The sequence below is a fragment of the Lithobates pipiens genome, unplaced genomic scaffold, assembly GCF_037356315.1.
Source record: "Lithobates pipiens isolate NorthernLeopardFrog02 unplaced genomic scaffold, aLitPip1_a1.2 Scaffold_1, whole genome shotgun sequence".
Classification (NCBI taxonomy): Eukaryota; Metazoa; Chordata; class Amphibia; order Anura; family Ranidae; genus Lithobates; species Lithobates pipiens.
The window spans coordinates 159822161-159835901 of NW_027507685.1; the positions used below are offsets into that span (position 1 = coordinate 159822161).

The 13741-nt window shown below is 44.1% G+C and overlaps 1 protein-coding gene across 4 annotated transcripts in view; it reads right to left on the reverse strand.

Moving 5' to 3' along the window:
- DENND1A (DENN domain containing 1A) overlaps window positions 1–13741 on the reverse strand; it is a 1535852-nt gene that overhangs the window by 276856 nt on the left and 1245255 nt on the right. For all 4 annotated transcript variants that reach the window (XM_077478826.1, XM_077478827.1, XM_077478824.1 and 1 more), the window contains exon 17: window positions 30–101. In XM_077478826.1, the coding sequence (XP_077334952.1) occupies window positions 30–101 (72 nt within the window). The remainder of the gene's footprint in view (window positions 1–29; window positions 102–13741) is intronic.

Sequence of the window (13741 nt, forward strand, 5' to 3'; positions counted from 1 at the left end):
ATTGCCTATACTGGAATAGAGATACTTACAAACTTATAGACTGTTTTCATAGCTGGATTAGCTCTGGTCTTCATTGTGTTAATAAAGGCTCCACTTCCTTTCTGCAAAAAAATGTAAAATAAATATGATGAGATATGAGACATAGACCCTTCCATTTATATCTATATCTATATATATATCTATATCTATATATATATCTATATATATATATATATATATATATATATATATATATATATATATATATATATATATACATACACACATACACACACAGTTATTATGCCCAAGGTGCAGTTTCAGATTGAAATTTATAACAGTAGACATACGAAATAAAAAATAAAAAGATTCTGTTGCAAGAGAAGTTGCTTGGTGTTAAAGTGGTTGTAAAGTTACATAGTAGGCAAGGTTAAAAAAGAAAAAAAGTCCAACCTATTATATTGTATATCCCTGTATGTTGTGGTCTAATAGATTTTGAAATTATCAATGCTCCCTGCTGAAACCACTGACTGTGAAAGAGAATTCCGCATCCTAACTGCTCTTACAGTAAAGAACCCTCTACGCAGTTTAAGGTTAAACCATGTTTCTTAGTGAATGGCCACATGTCTTATTAAATTCCCTTTCGTGGAAAAAAAAATATCCCTATTGTGAGGTCACCAGTACAGTATTTGTACATTGAAATCATATACCCTCTCAAGTGTCTCTTCTCCAGAGAGAATAAGTTCAGTCCTCATAACCTTTCCTAATAACTAAGGTCCTCCAGTCCCTATATTAGTTGTGTTGCCCTTCTCTGGACTCTCTCCAGTTCCAGCACATCCTTCCTGAGGACTGGTGCCCAGAAATGGACAGCATACTCCAGGTGCAGCAAGACCAGAGTCATGTAGAGTTAACCCCTTTGCTTGCAGCAGCTTGGCATTGCATGCCATTGCTGAGCCTGTCATCTACTAGGACCCCCAGGTTATTTTCCATCCTAGATTCCCCCAGAGGTTCTCCCCCCAGTGAGTAGATTGCATTCATATTTTTGCCACCCAAATGCATTATTTTACATTTTTCTACATGAAACCTCATTTGCCATGTAGTTGCCCACCCCATTCATTTGTTCAGATCTTCTTGCAACGTTTCCACATCCTGCAGAGAAGTTATTGCCCTGCTTAGCCTAGTATCATCCGCAAATACCGAGATTGAGCTGTTCATCCCATCTTTCAGGCCGTGTATGAATAAATTAAATAGCATTGGTCCCAGGACAGAACCCTGGGGGACCCCACTTTCCACACGGACCATTCCGAGTACTCCCATTTATCACTACCCTCTGAACTCGCCCCTGTAGCCAGTTTTCAATCCATGTACTCACCTTATGGTCCATGCCAAAGGACCTTAATTTGTACAGTAAATGTTTATTGGGAACTGTATCAAATGCTTTTGCAAAATCTAGATACACCTCCCTTTCTCTAGATGGCAACTCACCTCCTCATAGAAGGTTAATAGATTGGTTTGGCAAGAACGATTCTTCATGAATCCATGCCGATTACTGTTAATGATACTGTTGTCATTACTAAAATATTGTATATAGTCCCTTATCATCCCCTTCAAGAGTTTGCACACAATTGATGTTAGACTAACTGGTCTGAAATTTCCATGGATGCATCTTGGCCCCTTTTTAAATATTGGTGCTACATTGGTTTTTCTCCAATCAGCTAGTACTATTAAAGTCAGTAGACTGTTCATAAAAATTAAGAACAATGGTTTACCTTAATAATGGCAATTACTTGACTGAGTTCCTTAAGGACACTTGGGTGCAAGCCATCTGGTCCCAGTGACTTAATAATGTTTAGTTTTTAAAGTCTATTTATATTTCTGTCCTCTGTTCACAATGAGGGTGCTTCCTGTGACATGCCATGAGGATAAACATTGCAGTTTTTGGTTACTGAAGCCTCCTGATTCCCTCGTGAAGACTGAGAAGAATAAATTCAATACCTTTGCCATCTCCCCATCCTTTGTAACCAGATGTCCTTCTTCGTTCTTTATGGGGCCAATATGGTCTGTCCTCCCTTTTTTACTGTTTACATACTTAAATAATTTCTTGGGATTTTTTTTTTTTAATAAATTTTTATTGACATTTAATGAGAGTGTTTAAAAAAGCATAAACAGACATTTACTAACACAAACGTGCGGACGCAGCTGTTATCTTAACAGTATTACAAATATTGTTTAACAAGGGGCTAATGGTTACATGTTGCATATCATACATGGAATCAATCGTGTAAGGTCAGGGCATGTCTATTTTTGGATAGGGTAAGGTAACCAAATATTGTTCTGATGTAAACCCATTGGTTTGGAGGTTAGTTTAATCATGTTATTCCGAATCAGCTATGGGCATCAGGCGAGAAGTAAAAAGGAGTATAGAGAGGGAAGAGGGGGTCTTTAAATTTATTTGCAGGGTGATGTGTGTGTGTACTGAGGTAATGGTTATGGTCGTCGTTTCAGTTCATGGAAGAGGTCGTTTGGTCTTGTGTCTTTGCATGGGGGTTTGGGTGGGGTTTATTCATATAGGGAAGGGGGGGGGGGGGTGATGGACTGGGAATTCAAACCCTGTTTGACGTTTCTTTGCTTTTGCGTCATCTCACTTTTTCTTAACCGATCATGTGTTTTTTATACTCATCAGTGGTCATGAAGTGTAACCAACACGACCAAGTTTTGGTGAACTTAGCGGGAATATCCTTTGCTTGGTGTATTACGTCTTCCATTGTCATTGTTTTCAGTATACGGTTAAACCATTCTGTTGTGGTTGGCGGGTCACCATTTAAGTGGAATGCACATTTTTGCCGCGTTGACCATGTGTATGGCCAGGGATTGGTGGTAGGAGTGGATGAGGTGGTAGAGTGGTGAAGCAGGAATTGAGCCGGTGAAAACTCTAGGGGATGAGTAGTTATCTGTGTGATAAGTCTGTCAGTTTCTGTCCAGAAAGGTTGGATCTTTGGGCAGGTCTACCAAATATGTAGTAACGAGCCGATTTCACTGTTGCATCTCCAACAGTTCTGGGGAAGTGAAGGATTAATGTGGTGTAGCATGAGTGGTGTCCTATACCATCTAGAGGTTAATTTAAAGGTATTTTCCTGAACTTTTACGTTTACCGTTCCCTTGTGGACGTATCTGTATATATTTTCCCAGTCAGAATCTGTGAACTGGATTTGTATTTCTTGTTCCCATTTTTGGTTGGTCCAGTGTCGTGATGGTGTTGGCTCTGAGAAGAATAAGGTATATGTTGATGATGTTAGGTGTTGTTGAGGTTCTTCGCTTGAGCATAGGGTTTTGCATGTGGTGTTGCATCTAGACCAATTAGGTCTGGGTTTAAGATTATTGAAAAAGTGTCGTATTTGAAGATATGTCCAGAAGGGAAATTAATCCTTTGCCATTTTAGAGGCTAGTTCGGATTGGGAGAGAAGGCGGTCATTTTCGAAGAAACGTTCTGCTTTAACTGTTGGGTGTGGCCATCCATCCGTCAGGAAGGAGGGGTGTGTACAAGGTGCAAAGTCTGGATTCAATCTGAGTCATTGGTCCGTTAGTGGAAGAGATTTTATGTTTATCACATGCGTTTTGGAAGGAGTGTAGTGTCGGATTGATAAGTGGGTAGAGTTTGCATTCCAGGGGAATGTGGCAAGGGTTGATCCACAGAAGGAGAGCAGGAGGTAGTGATCATAGGGAATGTTCTAAGTGGACCCAATCTTTTTGTTTTGAATGTATGTTCCAATCAATAATTCTAATAAGTTGACAAGCTCGTTGATATTTACATATATCGGGGAGGCCTATGCCCCCCTTGAGTTTGGGGGCAGTTAATCGCTGGAATCCTAACCTTGGGCGTAGTTTGTTCCAAATAAACTGAGTGCAAGCTTTCCGGTAAGTTGAGAAAAAGACAGGTGGGATTTTAATTGGGATTGTTTGGAAGATATATAGTAATCTGGGTAGAATATTCATTTTAATGATCGCAGCTCTGCCGAACCAGGAGAAGAGTCCAGGGGACCACTTCTTCAGGTCTTCGATAATGTTTTTTTAATAGCGGTGTATAGTTCAGAGAATACAAGTCAGATAAGGAAGTGGGGAGTTGGATTCCTAGGTAGGTAATTGATCGGCTATTCCATCGAAACGGGAAGTTAGTTTGGCACAGGGTGCATGTGTGCGGGGGTAATGATATGTTTAGGGCATTAGATTTCGAAAAGTTAATTTTAAAGTTGGTCATGGCCTTAAAAGTGTTAAAGTCTTTGAGTAGGTTGGGGATCATCGTGAGTGGTTCTGATAGAAAGAGAAGAATATCATCTGCAAAAGCAGCTAATTTGTAGGTACAATGTTTAATGTCTATTCCCTTGATATCAGGGTTAGCGCTAATGCATCTTAGTAGTGGTTCCAAGGTGAGAATAAATATTAAGGAAGATAGGGGGCAGCCCTGGCGTGTCCCAGTCGAGATGGCAATTTACCCTGACTTTTGCAGTAGGGTTAAAGTAGAGTGCTTATATGAAGTTAGCATTGTGATGGGTAACCCAATGGTTTTTAGGGTTTCAGTCATGTAGTTCCAGGCCACTGTGACGAATGCCTTCTCCGCATCGAGCGATAGTAGGAATCCTTGATTATGAGTGGATGAAAGCAAATGGTGTATGTTGAGGGCTTTGAGAGTATTCTCTCTCGCTTCCCTACCTGGGACAAAGCCCACGTGATCAAGATCGATTAGCTGGGGAAAGAGAGGGAGTAGCCGGTTTGCTAGTGTTTTTGCGTATCATTTAAGGTTGACATTGAGAAGTGAAATGGGCCAATAATTAGTGACTACGGAAGGGTCCTTACCTGGTTTCGGGATCACCACTATGTGGGCATTTAGAAGGTCTTGTGGGGGCTCTATGGGCGTTGCAAATGAGTTGAAAGCGGACATGAAGTGTGGGGTGAGTATGTCTGCATATGTTTTATAATATCCCACGATTAGACCATCCGGACCAGGGCTTTTACCGTTTTTTTATTGTTTCAAAGATAGGTCTATCTCGTCTAACTCAGACAGGGGTATCTAGTTTCTGTGCGGTGGTTTCTGGTATAGGATTTGGGCTGTACTGCCATAAAAAGTCTCTGATCAGTTGCTTTCTTGTGGTGCTGTCCGTTGAAGGGTCCATCTGGGGGAGATTATATAGTTGGATAAAATATTTTACAAAATGATTGGCTATATCTGGGGTCCTATGTAGTTTTTGTCCAGATGTGTCGGTGATGGAGTATATGGTTGTCTTGGCTTTCTTTACTTGCAAGGCCCTTGCTAGTGTTCTACTGGCTTTATTACCATATTCATAAAACATTTTTTTGTAGAGGATGTATTTGCTTTGAATTTGTTTGCCTAATAGGTCTAATAATTCTGTTCTGGCATGTATTAGAGTGTTCATAGTACCTACGGCTTGGGTGCGTTTGTGCGCGGTTTCTAGTTTTTGGATCCGTTCAATAAAGTTCATTTTATCGTTTTCGTCCATCTCGGTTTCGTTTGGCCGCCACCGCAATGAGAATACCGCGAATGATGCATTTGAGGGTTTCCCAATTGGTGAGGGGGGATGTATCGGTGGGTTTGTTTTCAGAGAAGAAAAATTTGAGATGGTTTTTAACCCCTGTGGCTATCGAGGGGTCGGTAAGTAAAAAGGGATCTAGCCTCCATGTTTGTGGGCGAGGTATCTTGTCTGGGAGCGATAGTGTAAAAGTGATAGGGTGATGATCGGAAGGATCATGGGGTCTATGGACGCGTACTGGAGCATAGGCAAATCATTTTTTGGTAGGAATAGAAAATCTATTCTTGAGTATCGGTTGTGTGGTGTGGAGAAGAAGGTGTAATCTTTGCCATTGGGATTAAGGGTGCGCCAGGTGTCGTGAAGTAGTAGGTTTTTGAGGCAAGTCTTAATTTTCCAAAGGGCCACGTACGGGATGGAGGAGTTGCCGTTGGAGGTGTTTTGGATTGAGTTAAGCGTGATGTTGAAATCCCCCCCCAGAATCAAGGAAATCAGTGTGTCGGAAATGTCACAAAAGAATGGTACCTGGCGGGTGTTGGGAGCGTAAATATTTGCAAGAATAATTTTTCTGCCTGCGTATGAGTCTTTTAAGAAGAGGTATCTGCCTTCGTCGTCTGAGAGCTTATCTGTAAGCTGGAAGGGGCAGTTCTTTGTTAGTAGTATGGAAACGCCTTTCGACTTGGCCGAGCAGGTAGTTGCGTGGTATACTGTGGGGAAGTGGTGATTGTGTAGTTTCGGTATGGAATTCGATCGGAAATGGGTTTCCTGCAAGAAAACTATATCCGCTTTATTCCGTTGCATAGTAAGAAGAAGCTGAGAATGTTTTTTCTGGAATATTAAGGCCTCTTTAAGCGAGATGATTTTGACTGCGAGTTTAATTGCAGGAGTGTGTGGGGAACACATTTTTATGCTTTTCGCCATAAGATGCATACGTTTTCTGGGGAGGGGGTTTGAGGGGTTGTGGTGGGGAGAACTATAAAGGAAATGAGTGGATTCTGAGCGTATGGTATGGAATTGTTGTGTGTGGTATGTGGTGATGGGGGGGGGGGGGGTATTAGATGGTAGGTATTCCGGCTGTGGGAGGGTCCCGTTCACCTGTCTAGGTATTAGGGAGCCACAATATTATGTGTGCCAGTCAGTGGCGTTTGTAATAGTTGAGAAAGTTGTGGCGATCTGTGCCCACTGTGTAGGGGTTGGTTTGACTGTTCTCGGGTCTCTCTCACCAGTAGTCTGATTGTATTAAATCATGGTTGAGCTGGGGTAAAAGGTCAAAGAGGTGGGGAATCATGAGGTATGTATAATATGTCAGGCTTTATTGGGATGTATCGTCTCGTGTGGGTCACATCTATCAAGGGAGCTAGAGCTTCCTGAAGGGGGATCTAGCATGTAAGGTTAGCCTTGGAAATACAGGTAAAACTGTGTAACAGAATTGAAGGAAGCTCACAACTGAGCTAAGAACTTATAACATATGCCCACTAGGTAGTCCCCCTCCTATAGAGGATAGAGGGCTTTACGGCACGAGTTTAATCAGTATCAACAGGATTACAACTACATATGAGTGGGATAGATGTGCCTGTAAAACCTTGAGTGAGGAAAGAAAAATAGGGGGAGAGAGAGGGGGGGGAAGAGGGGAGAGGAAGGGGGGATGGGGAAGGGAGAGAGGTGTAGGGGGAGAGAGGGGGATGGGTGGAGAGGGGTATGGGGAGAGCTGGGGAGATGGAAGCGGGGTGGGGGAGAGAGAGGGATGGGGGAGAGGAAGGGGGAGATATGGAGGGAAGGAGGGGAAAGAGAAGGAACAATAAAAAAGGGGGGGGTGAAGGGGGGAAGTGGAAGGGAAGGGGTAAAGGGGGGGCAAAGGGCACCAAACCAGCCTACCCAAAGAAGTGTCCATAGTTAGTAGATGAATTAACAGTGGTGTCGTGTGGATATCAGACACCTCAGGTCTAGGTCTTTCCTGCGGCGTAGATTATGGTGTCTCTAGAGGGAGCTGATCCGAGGTGTCTGACTAGTCTCTGCAGAGTTCATCTTAGGTAGCTGGTATATCACATCTCCTGAGTTGGAGACACGCCGGCGTGAAGCATGTAGGAAATGCTGAGTAGGAGACGGGTGACAGGTTGTACCTTTCGGGATGGTCTCTGGTGAGGTGGAAAATCGTCCAGGATCTCTACTGTGGTAAGAGCGGTGTCAACCTTTGCAGCCATTGTGCTACATGCTGGGTGTTTGGTGTGCTGCATGTACCTTTAAGAAGGGGTGGGCTCCCCTTCAGTACACCTGAACTCATCTATCCATTAGAATGCATGTGCCTCCACTGTGGGGACACTCATACTTTAGTGTTAGGACCACAGATACAAGGGTGCCTTGACGAGGCTCTGTGGCTTACGCATGCGTTTGCAAATGCGTTTGGACTAAACCCCTGTTTTTAACGTACTGTTAGACAGGTCAATTTGGTTGCCTACGAGCTGGTGGTAAGTAGGCTTGGATTTTTCCTGGGCATTCTTCAGGCCTTGTTGTTAGTTGTAAGAGCGGTGTCATTGGTCTGGTTATTGATAATGTTGTTCCATGGTGGCATTGAGTATTAGAGAGGAAGAGCGAGCTGATTCTTCTGGTTGTGTTGGGCTACGGATGACGGAGTCCCACAGCAGAGGATCTTTGTTGTGGTGTCCTGGTTTTGTGAGGGCGGGCTAGCATGGGGAGGTGAAACTTTTAGAGGTACACGCAAATATGTAGTCACTTGGTTATTTTCCGGGGCGATGCCCAAACTAAGTTCAAATCAGGATTGTGAGCAGGATTGTGAGCCTAATCCGGACACTTAAAGGCATAAGGGAGAGCACTGAAGAAGTCTGAAGGAGGTGCAGGTCAGTCTATCCCATCTTAAGCTGTATGGGCTTTGATTACTGGAGTAGTATTAGCGTTCTCTGCGTGCTCTTCATGGTAGAGGTGCCGCTGTTGGGCTTGGAGGCGGGTGTCTGAGCCGTGATGCAGCACTGGGTCTAGTAGTTGACAGTGACCTGTGTCTCTGAAATCTCACGTCTTGAGTCTCCATCTGTTCCTCGGTAGGAAGTCTGTGGCTGGAAGCAGAGGTTTCAAACTCTGCGTACCAGTTCGGAACTTCTACGTATGGAATATCTAGGGTTCGGCAAAACGCATCCAGTTCTTCCGGGACTCTCAGTGTAGCTGTACAGCCTTGGCGGGAAGCTTGGAGGGTGAATGGGAATTTCCAGCAGTAGCGAATATCCTTGTTCCGCAGAAGTTCCAGCAGGGGACGCAGATCTTTTCGGTGCCTGAGAGTTACTGCTGACAGATCTTGGTATATATGTATAGTGTGGCCCTCAAATTCTAGGTTTTCTCGCAGGCTTTCTTAAGAATTTCTTCTTTGGTAGCATAATCATTGCTGTAACAAATGATGTCCCTCGGCGGGTCAGAGTCTTTGCCACCTGGACGGTGTTCCCTGTGTATGCGCTCCATTGCTATAGGCATCTGGCGGGGTTGATCTAGCAGGTGGTTAAACAAGGTGGTGACGGCAGGGAAAATCCGGTCTTGCTCAACGGCCTCAGAGAGACCTCTTGCCCGCAGGTTGTGTCGCCCCTATTATCGATATCTTCGATGTGGTACTGGAGGTCCCGGAGTTCTAGAGTATGCAAATCTAGCTTGTGGTGGACTTTCTGTATAGCCGTTTTCTGCTGTGCCGCCGTGATCTCCACTGATTGTACTCTTCCTGCAATAGCGTGAATTTCATGTCGGAGATCAGCAAAAGCTGCAGACAAGGTGTCCTTAATGTCAGCTGCTACCACCCGGAGGTCTTGTAGGCTTGGTTGTTGGTGGGTGGTCGGGCAGTTCTCCACAGGCGTAGGATGTTGATCTGTAGGGGTAAGAGTTATCCCGATGTGGCTCTGGGTGGGACACTGAGCGGCCATATTAGATCCCTGGCTCCTGATTAGTTCTGGGATTGTTTGGCTAGTGCGGGATCTGAAGTCTCTCGGGGATTTGGATCTAGATGCCGAGCTTCCGCAACAGCAGAATTTCAGAGATAATCCCTGTTGGTAGTCTGTTTCAGGCTGTGGTGAGACAGAGCCCAGGCTCTAAGCAGCCATCTTTTCTCAAGGCAAACCACGCCCCCCCATTTTTTTTTTACTCTCCTCTGCTATGTGCCTTTCATGTTTTATCTTAGCCGCCCTGATCGCACCCTTACATTTCTTGTTGCATTCTCCAAAGTTGGAATGCTGATGATGATCCCTCAGCCTTGTATTTTTTGAAGGCCTTCTACTTTGTTTTTATATGCATTTTTATGTTGAAGTTAAGCCAACCAGGACTTTTAATTAGCACTTTTATATGTATTTCCCATAGTGATGCACTGGCTAATGCCCTTATTTAATATGCTCCTAAAGCATACTCATTTTTCCTCCATGTTATTTGTTCCTAAGATTTTATCCCAATTATTATCTTCCAGCAAGGATCATAGTTTAGGGAAGTTGGCTCTTTTGAAATTCAGTCTTTGTTTTCCTTCACGTATTTCCATATCCGTGATCAGGTCTGTATTGTTGGTAATCAGTAGGTCTAGTAACGCTTTGTTTCTAGTTGGTGCATTTACCATCAAGTCTCTAAAAAAAAAAAAAAAAAGAATAAACATATTATACTTACCTGGTCTGTGTAGTGTTTTTCAAAAAGGCCTGCCTGGATCCTCCTCTTTGGCTCTCATGGCCCCTCCCACCTGTCGAGTGCTCCCACAGCAAGTAGCTTGCTTTGGGAGCACCCAAGCTGAGCTGCAGCTCCTTGTTTCCATTCAGACATGGAGCTGCCATTTGGCTGAGTTTGATTAACAGCCACGGCAGCCAATCAGGAGGGAGAGTCCTGGATGGCCGATAGACTTGTGAACATCGCTGGACAGAGATGTGGCTCCGGTAATTAATTAACCTCGCATGGTTAGTACAGCGGCTCTGACCGAAGCAGACAAGTATTTTTTTTTCATTCTACTCCATGGTGATAGTGTGTACCTGGCTTTAGGATTTTTTTTTCAGTTTTTGCCTTGTTTATTTTGTAAAACACTTTACAGCACCTGTATATGGACTTGTAAACAGCATCAATAAACACTGCACTGTTTGTCACTACATTACTGGACTGATAATTGTGCCTGAAAATGTGCTCACCTACAGCAGGTCCTCAATTTGCTGTCAAAACAGCACTGACTTGTTTAAGGCATTGATGCCACTAGACATCTGGCACCAAGCCATCAGTAGCAGATTCTTTAAGTAAGTTGAGTGGTGGTGTATCCATGGATCAGACATATTTTTCCAGCACATCCCACAGATACTCAATTGGATTGAGCTCTGGAGAACTTGGAGGCCAAGTCAACACCTCAAACATGTTGTTATGTACCTTAAACACGTTGTTATGTTCCTCAAACCATTCTAGAATCAGTTTTGCAGTATGGCAAGAAGCATTATTCTCTTGAAAGAGCCTACTGCCATCAAGGAATACCATTTGCATGAAGGGATGTACTGGGTCAGCAACAATGTTTAGATAGGTGGTATGTATCAAGTAACATCCACAGGAATGGCAGAACCCAAGGTTACCCATCAGAACATTGTCCATAGCATCATATTTCCTCTGCCAGTTTGCCTTCTTCCCATACTGCATACTGGTGCCATCTCTACCCTGGGTAAACAATACACAAGCACCTGGCCAACCATGTGATTAATCCAGTTCTGATGCTAATGTAGCGGTGGGCTCCTGAAGAGCACACGCTATGCATTTTTTCATAGTTAAACTTTATTCAAACTACAGTTTGGTTTGGGTCTATTTGCCTAAGTTGGACCTCTGTGTCAATCTGACTGGGCTGTGAGATGTTCAGCCTAGCCACAGGGTGCAGTGTCTCTTGTGGCGGGCGTGGAACTATGGTCTGGTCAGGCGCTTAAGTTACTCTCTCACAGGTCAGTGGGAGTGGCCATCTCGCTGTGCCCTCTGGGAGAGGGTATTTAAGATACAGACATCACGTGGTTCGGGGTTCCGGTCCAGTATGATGTGCTGCCTATTTGGTCCTGGTCCTCCTGACCAGCCCTCAGGAAGGCTATGGCCTGGGGTGAGGATCCACCCGACTTTGATGCCTCGGAGCTGGCTAGCCCAAGGCAAGGAAACTAAAGGAGGATTCTGAACGCATTATTTTTTACTTTTTGTTGTAATAAATATCCCCCAAAAATATATTTAAAATTTTTTTTCCCTCAGCTTAGGCCGATACGTATTCTTCTACATATTTTTGGTAAAAAAAATCACAATAAGCGATTATTGATTGGTTTGCGCAAAAGTTATAGTGTTTACAAAATAGGGGATAGTTTTATGGCATTTTTATTAATAATTTTTTTTTTTAATAGTAATGGCGGCGATTAGCGATTTTTATTGTGACTGCGGCATTATGGCGGACACATCGGACATTTTTGACACATTTTTGGGACCATTGTCATTTATACCGCAATCACTGCTATATAAATGCAGTGATTCCTGTGTAAATGACACTGGCAGTGAAGGGGTTAACCAGTGGGTGGCAGTGTAGGGGTTAAGTGTTCCTAGGGGTGTGTTACTAACTGTTGGGCGCTGGGCTTTCATTTAGTGAACACTGATCTCTGCTCCAATCACATGGAGCAGAGATCAGCGTCACTAGTTGCTAGGCAAAATGGAGAAATGCTGTTTACAACGGCATTTCTTCATTCGGCCGCCCCATGAGACGATCACGCGTATGCCCGCGGCGATCGAGTCCGCGGGACCCCGCGACCGGACTCACGGGGGCCCCCGACCAGCACGGGAGCGTGCCGCCGGCAGCACGCTCCCGATGGCAGGGCGGCAAATTTAAAGGGATGTACAGGTACACCCATTTGCCTGCCCCTCCCATTCTGCTGATGTACATCGGCGTGCGCTGGTCGGGAACTGGTTAACAAGAGCCTGGAATTGCTGAAGTTACGGAAAGAATCCGGTCTTGTGGATATCGCCAAGCAGGCTGAGAGATCCAGGTATCCTACAAGTGTTCTACAGCTTAGTTTCCCTACGTGTTCTGCAACAACGTCTGTGGCAAAGGCTTTGTTCCTGAGTAAGCACCTTGCTGGCTGCTAGGCCTTGTGAGAGAGGGACTGTCCAACCTGAGTGTTCATCCAGCTGCAAATGGCTATTCTCTGGATGCAGTCAAAGTAAGAAAGTTCTTTAAAGTTTTCTGCACTTTGACGTTGAGAGTACCTGAACTACCTTTTCCAACCCTCTGATCCCAAGTTGAAAGACTGTTCAATGGTTTGAGTTTTGCAAATAAAATCCATTCAAGTGGATCTATTGTCAGTCTCAAGTTACTGGGTCATCTACCATGGGACATCCCCTAGACGTGTCACAAGGAGAACTGAAGGTAACGGTAAGCCCAAAAATAACCAGCAGCTCCTTCGGGGGTTAGTGCTACACTAACATTCTCACTGAAGGCACTTTTAGCTGTGGACCTGTCTTTGTCTATGCAGTCCCATACACAACAAATTGCAGTGCTCATTTTTTCTGCTTTATGTTTCAGTGGTGTTTATTAAAGATTTTCAGTACAGAACAATATAATCTTCATGCATTTTGTACAGCATGTATAGCCACAAGGGAATCATATTTTGGTCTCTTAAACATTATCACAAAAAATGCACCTGCCTTGACTGTGTGCTTTATTGAGTCTTTGGGAGGTGTGCCATCTAGTTATTATAACAAAATAATCTGTATATATGACTCCTAGGATAGGGGCACCTTAGCCTCTATATGTTCTCAGCTTGCCTGGTGCCCCCCCCCCCTCACAGGGAAGAGCCCACCCCCATCCTGCTAATGGGGAATTTGAGCCCGTGTAACCTATGATTCTGCCTTATACTAGTACTTTACTTAAGCATGAGAACTTAAAGAAAAAAACACAAAAAAATAACAGAAGAGTTAGGAGGGTGAAATAGGGTTAAGAGGGGGGTTGGGGGAGGGGGGATATGGAGGAGCTGTGGTCCTGCTCCCTGATGTCCATTGTGTATGTCAGTACCTATGTAGCAAGTGTTCTGGGATCATTGGCTAGATAATCCAGCGACGGATCCCAGACTTTGTGGAACAACCTCATTTTATCCTGAACCAGCGCTGTCAACCTTTCATTCAACATTAGCCACAACATTTTACTTTTTAGCTGACCAAATGATAGGGCGGTGGACCTCCAATTCCTGGCAATCTTTATTTTCACTGAAATA